The 16,244-nt window shown below is 45.2% G+C and overlaps 1 protein-coding gene across 1 annotated transcript in view; it reads right to left on the reverse strand.

Moving 5' to 3' along the window:
• LOC139549200 (serine/threonine-protein kinase SIK2-like) overlaps positions 1-16,244 on the reverse strand; it is a 60,298-nt gene that overhangs the window by 14,513 nt on the left and 29,541 nt on the right. The window contains 7 exon segments of the mRNA XM_071359411.1: positions 381-612; positions 3,766-3,936; positions 4,298-4,450; positions 7,189-7,250; positions 7,253-7,402; positions 13,549-13,672; positions 14,447-14,571. Of these exon segments, the coding sequence (XP_071215512.1) occupies positions 381-612; positions 3,766-3,936; positions 4,298-4,450; positions 7,189-7,250; positions 7,253-7,402; positions 13,549-13,672; positions 14,447-14,571 (1,017 nt within the window).

Genomic DNA, 16,244 nt, shown 5'->3' on the forward strand with positions numbered 1-16,244 from the left:
AAGATAAGTATGAAATGGGCATGGTCTAAATGCCTCAACCATAATACACTAAGTTTAGCTTTCTTAAATGAACCAGAAAATCGATTGTAATTTCTGGTTGTTTATCAAAGTTAACGCGTTGATCCTGCTTTGTAGTGTACCCCTCTGGCCTTAGCTAGATACAATAAATAAAACCAGTTCATCCACTCATCCATCCACCTATCAATAAATGTGGTGCCTTTAAAATAACAATTTCCACTGGAAGCGCACATTTTCACCATTCAAACGCAACACTTGCTGGCTTAGCAGATCAACAACCCATCGTATGAACACTATGTCCCCTATCTAGCCGATGGCGTATAAGACTCTCTAATGTCCCAGAACCTTGGTTAAGATCTTACCTTGGTTGATGACGGGGCCCAGCTCATTAGTAACCTCGGACAGGGTGTGTCGGCGCTGGCCGAAGCGGGCCGTCTGGAAGGCGGAGAAGAAGTGGGCGGGGTCGTCCTCGGCATCGGGCTCCTCCGTCTCTATGCCCTCGTCGATGGACGTCTCCATCATGTTACTGGGTGACGACACGCTGGACTTGCGCAGCACTGTGGGGGGCAGGGGGTCCAGCATGCAGCCGTTCACCTAAAGGCAAAGACGGGGAGAGGCACGGTGAGTTGCTTGCTGGAGCAATTCATTTAGCTTAATCCATTTACTAAATGTGTTTATAAAATGTATTTCACAGGGACAGTGCACAGAAATAATCATTATTTCCCTTTCCACATTGATGCTCAATTGTCAGCAAAAGAGCAAATTTTCATCCATACTCGCTAGAGTTGTGGATCGAACTGGGTTTCCAACCCAGACTCTCAGGGCATTATCTCTAGGGAGCTAACGCGAGTTCCCAGCAAGGTTACTCATCATGCGAGAGGGTCTCTCCTTAACGCCTCTGTTACGCTTCACTCTGACGTGAATGGGACGTCCTGCTCTGTCACGCACGGCCTAAGAGGGTGAAACCATTCATCAGGACATGGCTCCTCTCTCGGTTACATGACCAGGCAGCTTCCCCCTAATGTACATATCCAGAGGGTGCTCTTTACTTGTGTTATTGGAGTGGACAGCTCTGGAGTTACGGAAACACACAATCTACTGCAAGGTTTGGGGAATGGATGGGTAAACAAAATGTGTCTGCCATTTCTATCCTGCCCTCCCTTTCCCCCTGTTGCTCAGACACTGTGAGAGGGGGAGGGGGGTGGGAGTCTGGAATGCATGCACAGGAAGTGTGCTTTGGCCGAAAGCACAGCGAGAGACTCTCCCACAGACACAGGCACACTGAGACACAATTACATTCGCTCATCAAAACACACACACGCACACACAATGTCTCTTGCACACACACGTCTCTCTCGCACTCACACGCACACGCTCTGTCTGTCTGTCTCTCACACACCCCTCGCTGACACGGATCAACTGAATGAGTTGCCGGGGAAACCAGAACCCTGGGCTCCTCCAGTCAGAGCTGCTTTGTACAATTCCTGATCCCAGTTTCCTGAAGCGTGCTGGGCCAGGAATGCTGCCTGTTACTCAACACACTGGGGAGGGATAGGGGCTGGCTGCTCAAACCCAGGCTACACCAGGCTATTACGGCACACTATACCCTATTTAGTACACTAGTTTGACCAAAAGTAGAGCACGAAATAGGTAACAGAGTGCCATTTGGGACTCATTCCTAGTACCTACAGTGCCTAGAGCAAGCAGGGGCTCATCAGGAGTGAGGGAGGGCAGAGGGAACGGGCCTCAACAGACAGCATCCTGGCCATGTGTCCTGCTGGTGCTCCTGCTGCTGAGATTATGCTAGTTCCTTGTTCTTGAGTGGGCCTGCCGTGTTCACTCACCAAGATAACACTTGAGCGGTGCTTTGATTTAATCTCTTGCAAGTCTGCTGGTTACACAGTAGTTTTTTTATGAGGGTTAATATTTTTTTTTTAAGTCCTATTTTTTTGTTGTAAACGTGATAAATAACAAAGTGGTCAAAATAAAACTAGTATAGGGTCTGTTTTTAAGGCAGTTTTTCAAAACCCAGCAGCAAGCAGGGGAATGGTAGGTTGTTCAACGCAGCGTGCTGACGTCAGGAGTGAAGTCGAATGCTAAAGCCTGGCCAGGCTGGAAGAAAAGGTCACAGTCTGGCACAGATAAAGACAGAAACTTAGCAGAGAGGGAGGGAGAGAGAGTCTGGGTCCAGACCTGCAGGGGCAAGAGTACAGCGGATGTCACATGGGCCAATGCTAAGTGTGCATGTGGTCCTAGTGTGTGTGTGTTTGTTTGTGTGAGGGGGAAAGAGGTCTCTAACTGTGCATGAGCTGTAGAGAATTGGGCAGCTGCCACGTCAGATGTGCGGCCCCAGCCAGTGAGACAGACAGAGGGGACGGACGGGGCTGAGTGGAGTGGCTTACGTAAGCTGGCGAGGGGCAGCTGTGCCTTGCCTGCTGTGCGGTTACTGTTAGAACCAGCCAGCCCAGTGCCTCAGCCTTAAGGGCTCTGGGGAGCTGCTCACAGGGCAGGACATATCCCTCCTTTCCCCCTCTGACAACCAGGCTGTGGCAGGGTGCACAGACAGAGTGTATCCCAAATAGCACCCTGCTCCTTATATAGTGCACTACTTTTGACTAGGGCACTAGTCAAAAGTAGTGCACCTTACAGGGAATCTATGAGCCCTAATCAAAAGTAGTGCACGGTAAAGGGAATAGAGTGCCATTTGGGACGCAGCAGAGGAAAAGGGGGCCATCCAAGTAGCACTAGCAGCTAGTGCCGGTCAGGAGGGGTCAGAATAGGACAGAATAGGCCAGGGGATTTGAACGAGGTTAACACCCAGACATGTTCCCAGCTTATGTACTCTACCGTGGAGCCCCGTTCTCAGTGAAATGTGAGTCAGAGCTCTTTCATAACATAACTGTGACGTAAACACCACCATCCATCACTCAGCCTGCGTCCCCACTTCTTTTGACCAGAGCCTCAAAGGCAGTACACTATAATGGCACCATATTCCCTTTATAGTGCGCCACTTTTGACCAGGCCCCAGGTCAAAAGCAGTGCACTACTAACTAGTGAGTAGGGTGCCATTTAGGATGCAGCCTCAGTCAGAACTAGCTAGAAGCTCCCACACAAGGTATAAAAGGGGGTAAGAGGGGACTGGGGCTGGACTATGTCACTCCTCCGCTGATTTTGTGTTGTTCTATTGAGTGCCGAACTGGCAAAGCTCCCTTCTCTCACTGCCTGGCTATGGGGAGTTGGGGACAGTCTTGAACTCCCTGGGGAGGGAGGGAGAAAGGATGAGTGGGCTAAACAAAACAAAACAGACAGACAAGAGTCCCCTCTTGGATAACTCAACAGCAGTGGCCAGTCGGGGTTGGGGTCACCTTGGGGGAGGATCGGTCCTGTTGCAATCAGTGCTCCATGGGGTTGTGTTCAGTTGGGAGAAAATGCTCTGAAATGTTTTCAAACAGAGCTACTCCCTGAGTTTGTCCAATACGAACATCGATTTTTGTTTCACGTTGCCAATCCATTTGATGACACTCTCCTTTATGGTTTTCTTCGAACTTCCCAAATATGTGTATATAGTTTAATATATCAAATACTTAATATATCAAAATGCTCAATTCCACTAACTCAACAGTGTTATCCAGCTGGAAAAGTGGATAACACTCCATATAGTGGGTGTCTACAGGCCGGGGTGCTTCGGTTCAGAATAGCTTGTGACCTTAGATGACATGGGGCGACTTGTTTGGAGTTGTGACTTACTTTAGGAGTGGCCACATCCTCGACCATGAAGCTGTGCTCGGGCAGCAGCGGCGACTGTGGGAAGTTAAAGGCATCGACAGAGGCTTGGGACAGCGCTGGGGAGCGTAGTAGACCCCGCACCCCATGGGGCAGGAGACCCACCTGGGGGGAGCCACCGCTCGGCTCGCTCGGCTGTAGGGGAGATAGATGGAGGGGTACAGAGAGCGCGAGAGAGAACGAGGGAGGAAGATAAGGAGACGAGAGAAAGAGATGAGGAAAAAAGTTGGATAGAGAGAGAATCAAAGAAAGAGAGGAAGAGGGTGAAAGGTGACAGAGAGAGCGAACAAGAAAGAAAGGAAGTTGAATGGATAGAGTGAAAAAAAAGGGGAAAAGAGGGCAGGGAAAGGAAGAGAAAATATGTTTAATGAACAGCCAGGTGTGTGAATGTAAATGTCCTTGATCATTACAACCACAGACACCCATACTAATGCACCACACAGACAGACCTGTTTTGTGACGCCAAAAAAATGGCAACGAAGACAGAGAGGGTTACCTTGACGACCGTCTGCTCGGCGATGGTGCTGGGCCGGCGCTGGCGTACGTCAAGCCGCTGCTCCACAGGGAAACTGCAGCGGTGGGCATTGAGACGCTCCACCAGCAGGTAGTAGATAGCAGCAAAGTGGTTGTAACTCTTGTTCTGGAGAGACTGGACACAGGAATGTTAAAGCTGCAATATGTTACTTTTTGGGCGACCCTACCAAATTCACAAGGAAATGTGAGTTATAGATATGTCATTCTCAATGAATGCCAATCTAAGAAGCGGGATCTGTTCTATGTGCACCATTTATATGCTTCCCGTTCTTAAGTTTCATTTTTGCGTCTTTTACTTTCGGTTTTGTACACCAGCTTCAAAACAGCTGAAAATATAATATTTTTGTGTCATGGAAAATATATTTATTTATTTCACAGCGGTTTAGATCAGTGGTTCCCAAACAGGGGTACTAGGACCCATGGGGGTACTTGGCCTATCCACAGGGGGTACTTGAGAAGAATCATAGGACAAATATAAGCACCCACTAGGGCTGTTGTGGTGACCGTATTACCGCCACATCACCGGTCACGAGTCATGATGGCAGTCAAATTCCACGTAACCGTTTAGTCAGTAATTAGGCTTCTCCAAGGTATGATGCTGCTGCTGGTCATTAGTAGCCTACCAAACTTGCTAACTGCCTGGTACTCAATACTCTATTGTCCCTCTAAATCACTCTGACATCAATGCAAATGTGATCGAAAATCTAATCAAACACTTCATGAGAGCCCATGAGCTCATGTTGCGCAACATTTCTATAGGCTATACAATAGTGCGATAAAACAAAGTGATGGCCTCTATTAAAAAGAGGTGGATTCTATCAGCTTTCTATAGGGTAGGCCTACTATAAGCACGTTGCTTATCTTTAAAACAGGAGTATAGCCTACCTGGCTGGCATGAAAATGAACCACAGGAAAAGCGTCCTCCATTTGATATTTAAGTGCATAGATGACATGTATTTTTCCCCGCTGCCCGTTTCGAGACAGGTGCATGATAATGGTCCATTCGAAATTAAAAATAATTTCACATATTATTTAGTATATGTAAAGACAAGATTAAATCAGGAATAGTCTGATGGGTGACAATATTAGCTTATTACTTGTGAGTGATAGATTATCACTACCAGCTTAAGGTAAGAAACGATTAAAGTGGCCAAATACCTTCTTAAAATTAAGCATATTAATCTGCTTTACAAGGGGTGTAGAGCCTAACTGGCATACATAAGTAGCGCGTGAGTTTCAAGTTTGGGGAAGAAAATGTTCACCATAAAAATGCACCTTTTATAATAAAAGCATTACGTGCATAATATAATTTGTGGTCCCTTCTGATAATGGTCTTTTCCTGCTATAGCCTACTGCCGTGTGCGATTTTCTACGGTTATAATGTGACAATTGCATCCCATAACTGTCCCAGACTATGTTTGGAATATTTATATCTCGCACAGAATAGGTCAACTTTTGTACTATAGGGGATAGTAGATTGACATAGGCTAGTGCTTTTGCTGTTTTTTAGGCCTACTCATCTTGTTGGCTGACGAAAAGTAAATGTGGACAGTTCTTCTAATATCTTCAATATGCACCTCGGAATTAGATAAGCACGAGCGCAGTTGCGTCCGCAATGTGTCTGTCTTCACTTGTAGCCTGTGAGAAAGACCAGATCAGGAGTAAAGGGTGCATTTTTTAAGAGTGCATTATGGCCCCACAAGGGGATGCCGCAAGGAAATTCGAAGCATTATCAAGTGCTTGTCAAATTGTGAATGAGAGACTGACGAAGTGTGTACAGCCTGCGAAAAAAACAAAGCTGAGCTCATGTCTTGCAAGCAACTTTTTCAAATCATCATTAGTCGCATAATGCAGCCTTACAATGTATTAAAACATCTAAAAACATATACCCCAATGTTTGTAGAACTCAGAATATGCTATTCTGTTCCCCTGAAATAGACTACATTTTCATTATAATCACATTTCTTGAGACCTGTCTAAAATAAATAAATGGATTTATTGTGACGGTTTAGGCTATATTACATGGATTTATTAGACTTTTTAAAATGTAGATGTTCCAAAGGTATGCATCAGTGGTTTGTAGGCTGTGTGGAAGCCAGGAGATGATAAATGTGTTTATGTTAATTAACGGTCAATTACCGCGACAGTTATTTGCTTGACAATCACTGGCTGATGAAATTTCATGACCACCACACCCACCAAATTATTATAATTGTATTATTAGCTAACAATCAACGGAAGTAATAGGGGCAACCATTCAAGTAATTTTTTTTGAAAAAAAGGTTAAAAAAAACTAAAATATGAATAGTTTTGGGTCCAGAGTGATGCCTAGAGTATCTATGAGGGAATTTGTCACTCAAAGCGACATACATTTATGCGTACACACATTTTTTAGGTATAGGTGGCCCTGGGAATCGAACCCACTTTCCTGGCTTTGCAAAAGCCATGTTCTACCAAATGAGCTACAGAGGACCATTGTGCTAACATCAATACTCATAATAGGGTGTCATTAGAGATACAGTATATTCACACTTGCACACTACTTTGAATCCATGCACAACACATTGCTTCATTCCCTTTAGTATGCTAGTTAATGCTAGTGTACAAAAGTCCACTGGCATATAGTATGCAAGTATACAAAATTGTGTTTTGCGACGAGGTGGGGGGCCGTCCAACCAAATCTTGCTTAGGCCCACCAAAAAGGTTAGAGCCGGCCCTGCTAGCGTAGATATTGTCTGCGTCCCAAATGGCACCCCTATTCCCTTTACAGTGTACTACTTTTGACCAGGGCCCTATGGTTAAAAGTAAGGAACTATATAAGGAACAAAGCACCCTCTCTCGGCCATCTCTCACCTCGATGGTCTTGTGTTGGTCGATGCCCAGGCTGTGCATGAGTCGCAGAACCTGCTCGCTGTCTCGCCCACGCTCAGGTCCCCCTCCTGTTGGTACAGCATGGGCCTCTGCACAGGCACGTCCAGTGCCATCCACTTGTGCTCCTTGATCTGAGCCACCGACAGACGCTTGGACGGGTCCAGCACCAGCATCCGCCGGATCAGGTGCTCGCAGTCTGAGAAGGGAAGGGGAAAAGGAATAAAGATGGAGACAGAGAGAAAGGGGAACAAAATCAATGTACAATCCCTGGTTCTCAGATCCATAACAGATTTTCCAATATCACTTGAGACATCGTCTGATGACAGAGAGGAGTGTGTTCTCCTGTCACGTCTGACTTTCCACATTTGCCCCGACACATCAGACCATACACAACAACACGCAGCCCGGGACAGTGGTACTGTGTGTACGGAGTGTACCGAGTACAGAAGGAAGAATACCCCCGTTTGAGTGAAGAGAGCGCTCCAGCTAAAACGTTGGGGGAACAAAGCGGTTCTATTAAAGCAGGGCCGGCCACAGAGAAGGAGTGCCTCCACTACTCATGCTAAGAAAAACAGATGAGCTCAGGCAGGAATGCACAGCAGGCTTTCTCTCGTTTTTCTCTAACCCCCTCTTGTTCTCTTTCTATCCCTATCCCTCTGCTTTCTTTACTCCATCCCTCTCACACTCCCCTCCGCCATCTCTCTCGGAGGAGGATGGAGAGACCTCTTATCCTTCAGTTAGCGGCTAAATGAGCTTGACGTCACCAACCGCTGGGTCTTAATAGGATTACTGCCCACTGGGCTGAGGCTGTTCTGTTTTGTGCTCGTGTGTGTGTGTGTGTGTGCTCGCACATCGGTCTGCCTGCATGCGTCTCTGCTCTTCTCACCTCTTTGGCACGAGAAACATACTCATCTTGCCTTCTGCGGTCTTATTTACAGTGCCTACGGAAAGTATTCAGACCCCTTGACTTCTTCCACACTTTGTTACAGCCTTAATCTAAAATGTATTAAAATCCCCCCCCCCCCCCCCCCCTTAATCTACACACAATACCACATAATGACAAAGCATAAAAATGTTTATAGGCATTTTTGTACATTTATATATAAAAAAAAATATATACATATATCACATTTACATACAGTTGAAGTCGGAAGTTTACATACACTTAGGTTGGAGTCATTAAAACTTGTTTTTCAACCACTCCACAAATTTCTTGTTAACAAACTATAGTTTTGGCAAGTTTTTCCAACAATTGTTTACAGACAGATTATTTCACTGTATCACAATTCCTGTGGGTCAGAAGTTTACATACACTAAGTTGACTGTGCCTTTAAACAGCTTGGAAGATTCCAGAAAATGATGGCATGGCTTTAGAAGCTTCTGATAGGTTAATTGACATAATTTGAGTCAATTGGAGGTGTACCTGTGGATGTATTTCAAGGCCTACCTTCAAACTCAGTTGCTCTTTGCTTGACATCATGAGAAAATCAAAAGAAAATCAGCCAGGACCCCAGAAAAAAATTGTAGACCTCCACAAGTCTGGTTCATCCATGGGAGCAATTTCCGAAAGTACCACGTTCATCTGTACAAACAATAGTATGCAAGTATAAACACCATGGGACCACGTAGCCGTCATATCGCTCAGGAAGGAGACGCGTTCTGTCTCCTAGAGATTAACGTACTTTGGTGCGAAAAGTGCAAATCAATCCCAGAACAACAGCAAAGGACCTTGTAAAGATGCTGGAGGAAACAGGTACAAAAGTATCTATGTCCACAGTAAAACGAGTCCTATATCAACATAAACTGAAAGGCCGCTCAACAAGGAAGAAGCCACTGCTCCAAAACCGCCATAAAAAAGCCAGACTACGGTTTGCAATTGCACATGGAGAAATGTCCTCTGGTCTGATGAAACAAAAATAGAACTGTTTGGCCATAATGACCATCGTTATGTTTGGAGGAAAAGGGGGATGCTTGCAAGCTGAAGAACACCATCCCAACCGTGAAGCACGGGGTGGCAGCATCATGTTGTGGGGGTGCTTTGCTGCAGGAGGGACTGGTGCACTTCACAAAATAGATGGCATCATGAGGAAACCCAATTATGTAGATATATTGAAGCAACATCTCAAGACATCAGTCAGGAAGTTAAAGCTTGGTCGCAAATGGGTCTTCTAAATGGACAATGACCCCAAGCATACTTCCAAAGTTGTGGCAAAATGGCTTCAGGACAACAAAGTCAAGGTATTGGAGTGGCCATCACAAAGCCCTGACCTCAATCCCATAGAAAATTTGTGGGCAGAACTGAAAAAGCGTGTGCGAGCAAGGAGCCCTACACACCTGACTCAGTTACACCAGCTCTGTCAAGAGGAATGGGCCAAAATTCACCCAACTTATTGTGGGAAGCTTGTGGAAGGCTACCCGAAATATTTGACTCAAGTTAAACAATTTAAAGGCAATGCTACTAAATTCTAATTGAGTGTATGTAAACTTCTGACCCACTGGGAATGTGATGAAAGAAATTACAGCTGAAATATATAATTCGCTCTACTATTATGACATTTCACATTCTTAAAATAAAGTGATGATCCTAACTGACCTAAGACAGGGAATTTGACAAGGATTAAATGTCAGGAGTTTTGAAAAACTGAGTTTAAATGTATTTGGCTAAGGTGTATGTAAACTTCCGACTTCAACTGTAAGTATTCATACCCTTTACTCAGTACTTTGTTGAAGCACCTTTGGCAGCGATTACAGCCTCGAGTCTTCTTGGGTATGACGTTACAAGCTCGGCACACCTGTATTTTTGGAGTTTCTCTCATTCTTCTCTGCAGATCCTCTCAAGTCCTTTCAGGTTGGATGGGGAGCGTCGCTGCACAGCTATTTTCTGGTCTCTACAAATATGTTTGATCGGGTTTAAGTCCGGGTTCTGGCTGAGCCACTCAAGGACAGTCTCCAAGTCCCTGCAGCTTAAAAACATCCCCACAGCATGATGTTGCCAGGTTTACTCCAGACGTGATGCTTGGCATTCAGACCAAAGAGTTCAATCTTGGTTTCTTCAGACCAGAGAAACTCCAAGCTGGCTATCATGTGCCTTTTACTGAGGAGTGGCATCTGTCTGGTCACTCTACCATAAAGACCTGATTGGTGGAGTACTGCAGAGATGGTTGTCCTTCTGGAAGGTTCTCCCATCTCCACAGAGGAACTCTGAAGCTCTGTCAGAGTGACCATCGGGTTCTTGGTTACCTCCCTGACCAAGGCAATCTCCCCCGATTGCTCAGTTTGGCCGGGCAGCCAGCTCTAGGAAGAGTCTTGGTGGTTCCAAACTTCTTCCATTTAAGAATAATGTAACCCACTGTGTTCTTGGGGACCTTCAATGCTGCAGAAATGTTTTGGTAGCCTTCCCCAGATGTGCCTCGACACAATCTTGTCTCGGAGCTCTACGGACAATTCCTTCGACCTCATGGCTTGGTTTTTGCTCTGACATGCACTGTCAACTGTGGGACCTTATATAGAAAGGTGTGTGCCTTTACAAATCATGTCCAACCAATTGAATTTAGCACAGGTGGACTCCAAATTGTAGAAACATCTCAAGGATGATCAATGGAAACAGGATGCACCTGAGCTCAATTTCGAGTCTCATAGCAAAGGGTCTGAATACTTATGTAAATAAGGCATTTCTGTTTTTTAAAAACCTGTTTTTGCTTTGTCACTATGGGGTACAGTGTGTAGATTGAAGAGGATTTTTTTTTTTAAAATTTACTCCATTTTAAAATAAAGCTGTAACGTAACAAAATGTGGAAAAAGGGAAGGGGTCTGAATACTTTCCGAACGCGCTGTATGATGACTGCCCTGTTGCCGAATGAGCACTTCTCTGGCTGAGAAATCCAGCAAGAGAGAGGGATGAGAGAGAGGGGGATGAGAGAGAGAGAAACTATGCAATCCACATTGACCCTCTTCTTTTCTCTTGAGTACATTTAAAATACATTTTTATTCATTTAACCTTTATTTAACTAGGCAAGTCGGTTAAGAACACATTATTTACAATGGCGGCCTACACCGGCCAAACCCAGACGACACTGGGCCAATTGTGCGCCGCCCTATGGGACATCCAATCACGGCCGGTTGTGATACAGTTTGGATTCGAACCAGGGCAGACACTCTGGTTCGAATCCAAACTGTATCACAGTTAGTGATGCCTCTAGCACTGAGATGCCGTGCCTTAGATCGCTGCGCCACTCAGGAGCCCAGTACATCAGGACAGCATCATGGAAATATTCAGGGCCGGACGGTTAACACCTCCTTTCGACAGTTAAAGAAAGCAGGGGGGGGGGATGTTATCTCGGATTTCTGTTACACCAAATCCCCTGGGGCCGCTTCGTTACGGAGGTCAAAGAATGTACGGTCCTGGGATGTACAGTACTGAAGGAAAAATAAAGTAGTGTACTACCAGTACAGCGAGGCCTGATTTTTATATACAGCCCGTGTACTGTACCGTACAGTGTGTGTATGTGTGCCAGTGTGTGTGTTGCAGAGACTGAGAACATGTGGGGAGGACACGGCACTCTGTTCTTCTCGTATGAAGCGGAAGGAGGGAACAGGACCGGAGCGCGCCGTGGGGCTGCATTCTCAACATGGACTAAATAGTCCACCCCTAAAAGGGGAGGCTGGCAGAGCCCTGCTTGAACTTCACTGGCTCTTGCCCAGGTTATGTAAACACAATGACTCTGGCTCTCTCTGATTAGAGTTAAATCGCACCAGGTTGACGTATAGAGTTCGCTCGAACCAGATAAGCTGAATTCTCTAGATTTGGAGCACCACCAAAAGGAGCACTGTTAGGATCTTCAGTGCCCATATTCATAAAGCGTCTCAGAGTAGTAGTGCTGATATAGGGTTAGTTTTGCCTTTTCGAGCATAATGGAGAAGATGCACAGTATATGGACAGAGGAGACCTGATCCTAGTTCAGCACTCCTACTCAGATGTTTTATGAATGGCTCAATCTTGTCCCTCTGCAGCAGACATATGGTGAACAATATGTTTGGAACATTGAACTGCAATAAAATCACAGTATCGAATCGCAATACATATCGTATTGGCACCTAAGTATGATAATGTCGTATCGTGAGGTCCTTGGCAATTCACTGCCCTAGTAGTAAATGGGTTCCATTTTGGACAGGTGTTTTGAACAGGTATTTATGCCATGCCGGGCAGTTGAGCCTCACTTCAAAAGCAGTCTATGCTTTCTATGCTAGACCCCTGTGCAGTGGTGAGACACAAGAGGGGGGATTCTGAAGAGCTCCAAGCAGCCAGTTAAATGGGTTATACAGTATTGGTACATATACTGAACACAAATATAAAACGCAACATGTAGGGTGTTGGTCCCATATTTCATGAGCTGAAATTTCCCATACGCACAAAAAGCTTATTTCGCTTACATTTTGTGCACAAATTTGTTTTCAATCCCCATTAGTGAGGATTTCTCCTTTGCCAAAATAATCGATCCACCTGACAGGTGTGGCATATCAAGAAGCTGATTAAACAGCATGATCATTACACAGGTGCACCTTATGCTGGGGGACAGTAAAAGGCCACTCTAAAATGTGCAGTTTCGTCACACAACCCAATGCCACAGATGTCTCAAGTTGAGGGAACAAGCAATTGGCATGCTGATTGCAGGAATGTTCACCAGAGCTGTTGCCAGAGAATTTAATGTCCATTTCTCCACCATAAGCCGCCTCCAACGTCGTTTTAGAGAATTTTGCAGTACGTCCAACCGGCCTTAACTGCAGGCGGCGTGTAACCACGTCAGCCCAGAACCTTCACATCCGGCTTCTTCACCTGCGGGATCGTCTGAGACCAGCCACCCGGACAGCTGGACGAAACTGAGGAGTATTTCAGTCTATAATAAAGCCCTTTTGTGGGGAAAAACTCAATCTGATTGGCTGGGCCTGACTCCCCAGTGGGAGTGCACCCCTGCCCAGTCATGTGAAATCCATAGATTAGGGTCTACTGAATGTATTATATGAATTGTAACTCAGTCAAATTGTTGAAATTGTTACATGTTTTTATTCACTATACATTTTTGGGAACTTTAAAATTAACAATATATAGCCATTGATTCGAGGAGGTTATATTTCTACAGCTTTATGTCTCAACCATTTACCAAAACAAGTGGTGGGGTAACCACTGTTGTTTTTTGTATCTTGGGTTGCCCCTTTAATGTCCTTTGCTGGCATCACAAGTAAACAAACCCCATTCCAACAACCACACAGACTGTTTTTCCATAGGAGCAGTGGTGTCACTTCTGTCTTTTTTCAGGTGTAAAGCACTAGGTTATTGAGTCTCACCTTCTGTCATGAAGTAGGGGATGCGGAAGCGACCCTCCAAGACGCGCTGTCGGAGAACGGGCAGGGTGGGGCCATCGAAGGGCAGGGCGCCACACACCAGCACGTACAGCACCACCCCCATACTCTATATGAAGACAAAAACACACACAAGCACAGCCAGACAGACGGACAGACTAGGTCAGGGGCTGCAGTGTGAACAATTACACTCACATAACTAGATCTATCAGGGTAGAAAGGCACCCAGATGTATGCGAGGGCGAGTTCACTATCCCGTAATACAGGGAAGGCTATAAAGAGAGGTTGGGAAATCTTATGATGTCTTCAGGTCGCCTTTGAAAAAGAGTGTAAGCAGGGCTATTTGTTTTTTTGACAAGATGTAATTCTCATACACTTATCACTGCAAGGGGGAAAGCAAACAGACAACAAACACAATCAGATCCCCGACGCAATCACCAAAAGCAGTATCTTTTTTTATCCCACCTTCTCGCAGTTCAGCACCTTGACTGCATCCCAAATGGCAACTTATTCCCGAAATAGTGCACTGCTTTTGATAGGGCTCTGGTCAAAAGTAGTGCACTATGTACGGAGTAAGGTGCCATTTGGGACGAATAACTTTTCCCCGGATTTGTCTTTGTTTAATCTGGTTGGCCTCACTATTGCTTCTAATGTCCATGATTACACTAGATCCAGTGTCAAAGAAAATGTATAGTCAGTTCTGGGACACTCCGTGTGTATCACCGAGGGACTAGTTAGCAGTATGTGTGACTCATTGCAGAGCAGGTGTGTGAAAACGGCCCCTATTCCTTATATATAGTGCACTACTTTGGACCAAAGCCAATAGGGTACTATTGAGGGAATATGGATGCCATTTAGGGCGTAGACAAGAGCATCGTCTTACCCAGATGTCCAGCTGGGGGCCCTCGTACTGTTGTCCCTCAAACACCTCCGGAGCGGCGTAGGGGGGGCTGCCACACCACGTGGCCAGGGGCTCCCCGGGCTGGAAGAAGTTCCCAAAGCCAAAATCTAACAAAAGGGGAGAATGACACAGTTAACTTATTACCCACCTTCACCTTGACTCAAACAAACATACACTGGGTTGAGTTCTTCTGCCCATAGACGGTATGGATGGTTCTGCCTGGGCACAATTAGCTGGCTGACTGACTAAGTGAGTGATGGGTGGTGAGAGGTGAGGGAAGGATGGAAGGGAACGGATCGGAACAGATGGAGATGCAGACAGAACACCGAGTACTGAGAGAGCGCGAGAGAGAGCAGACGGGTCAAAGGATCAGAAGGTGGCCGACTCACAGGAAGTCAAGACAGATTGACTACCTGTAGCCTGTGGCATAGGGGGGGCTTTAACACTAGCTCCAGATTAGAACATGCAACTGTGTGTGTGCGCAAGGAGTGGGGGTGGTTGCTAAAGAGGCAGAAAAATATTCCTTGCACAGCAGCACCTGTACATGCTAATCATTTTCCAATATTAAACAGCAATTTTAGGCACCCTAGGATTCTGTTCCAGCAGACAGAAGAAATTGAGATGTTTCAAGCAGAAACAAGGAGTTAACCGTTTTTGTCCTGCAAAGAACACTATATAGACCTATTTCTTTTTCATCAAGGATTAAAACGGCTTTAACTTGTTTACATAGGAAGGTGATATTAGAGGTCGACCGATTAATCAGAATGGCCGATTAATTAGGGCCCATTTCAAGTTTTTATAACAATCGAAAATCTGTATTTTTGGACACCGATTTTACACGTTTATTTAACTAGGCAAGTCAGTTAAGAACACATTCTTATTTTCAATGACGGCCTAGGAACGGTGGGTTAACTGCCTTGTTCAGGGGCAGAACGACAGATTTTTACCTTGTCAGCTCAGGGATTCATTTTTGCAACCTCCCGGTTACTAGTCCAACGCTCTAACCACCTGCCTTACATTGCACTACACAAAGGAGCCTGCGTGGCAGGCTGACTACCTGTTACGCGAGGGCAGCAAGAAGCCAAGGTAAGTTGCTAGCTAGCATTAAACTTATCTTATAAAAAACAATCAATCTTAACATAATCACTAGTTAACTACACATGGTTGATGATATTATTAGTTTATCTAGCGTGTCCTGCGTTGCATATAATCGATGCGGTGCCTGTTAATTTCTCATCGAATCACAGCCTACTTCGCCAAACGGGTGATGATTTAGCACTGTCGTTGCACCAAACCTAACCATAAACATCAATGCCTTTCTTAAAAATCAATACACAAGTATATATTTTTAAACCTGCATCTTTAGTTAATATTGCCTGCTAACATGAATTTCTTATAATTAGGGAAACTGTGTCACTTCTCTTACGTTCCGTGCAAGCAGTCAGGGTATTTGTAGCAGTTTGGGCCGCCTGGCTCGTTGCAAACTGTGTGAAGTCCATTTATTCCTAACAAAGACCGTAATTAAATTTGCCAGAATTGTACATAATTATGACATAACATTGAAGGTTGTACGATGTAACAGCAATATTTAGACTTAGGGATGCCACCCGTTAGATAAAATACGGAACGGTTTCGTATTTCACTGAAAGAATAAACATTTTGTTTTCGAAATGATAGTTTCCGGATTCGCCCATATCAATGACCAAAGGCTCGTATTTCTGTGTGTTATTATGTTATAATTAAGTCGATGATTTGATATTTGATAGAGCAGTCTGACTGA

The sequence above is a fragment of the Salvelinus alpinus genome, chromosome 22 (assembly GCF_045679555.1).
Source record: "Salvelinus alpinus chromosome 22, SLU_Salpinus.1, whole genome shotgun sequence".
Taxonomy (NCBI): Eukaryota; Metazoa; Chordata; class Actinopteri; order Salmoniformes; family Salmonidae; genus Salvelinus; species Salvelinus alpinus.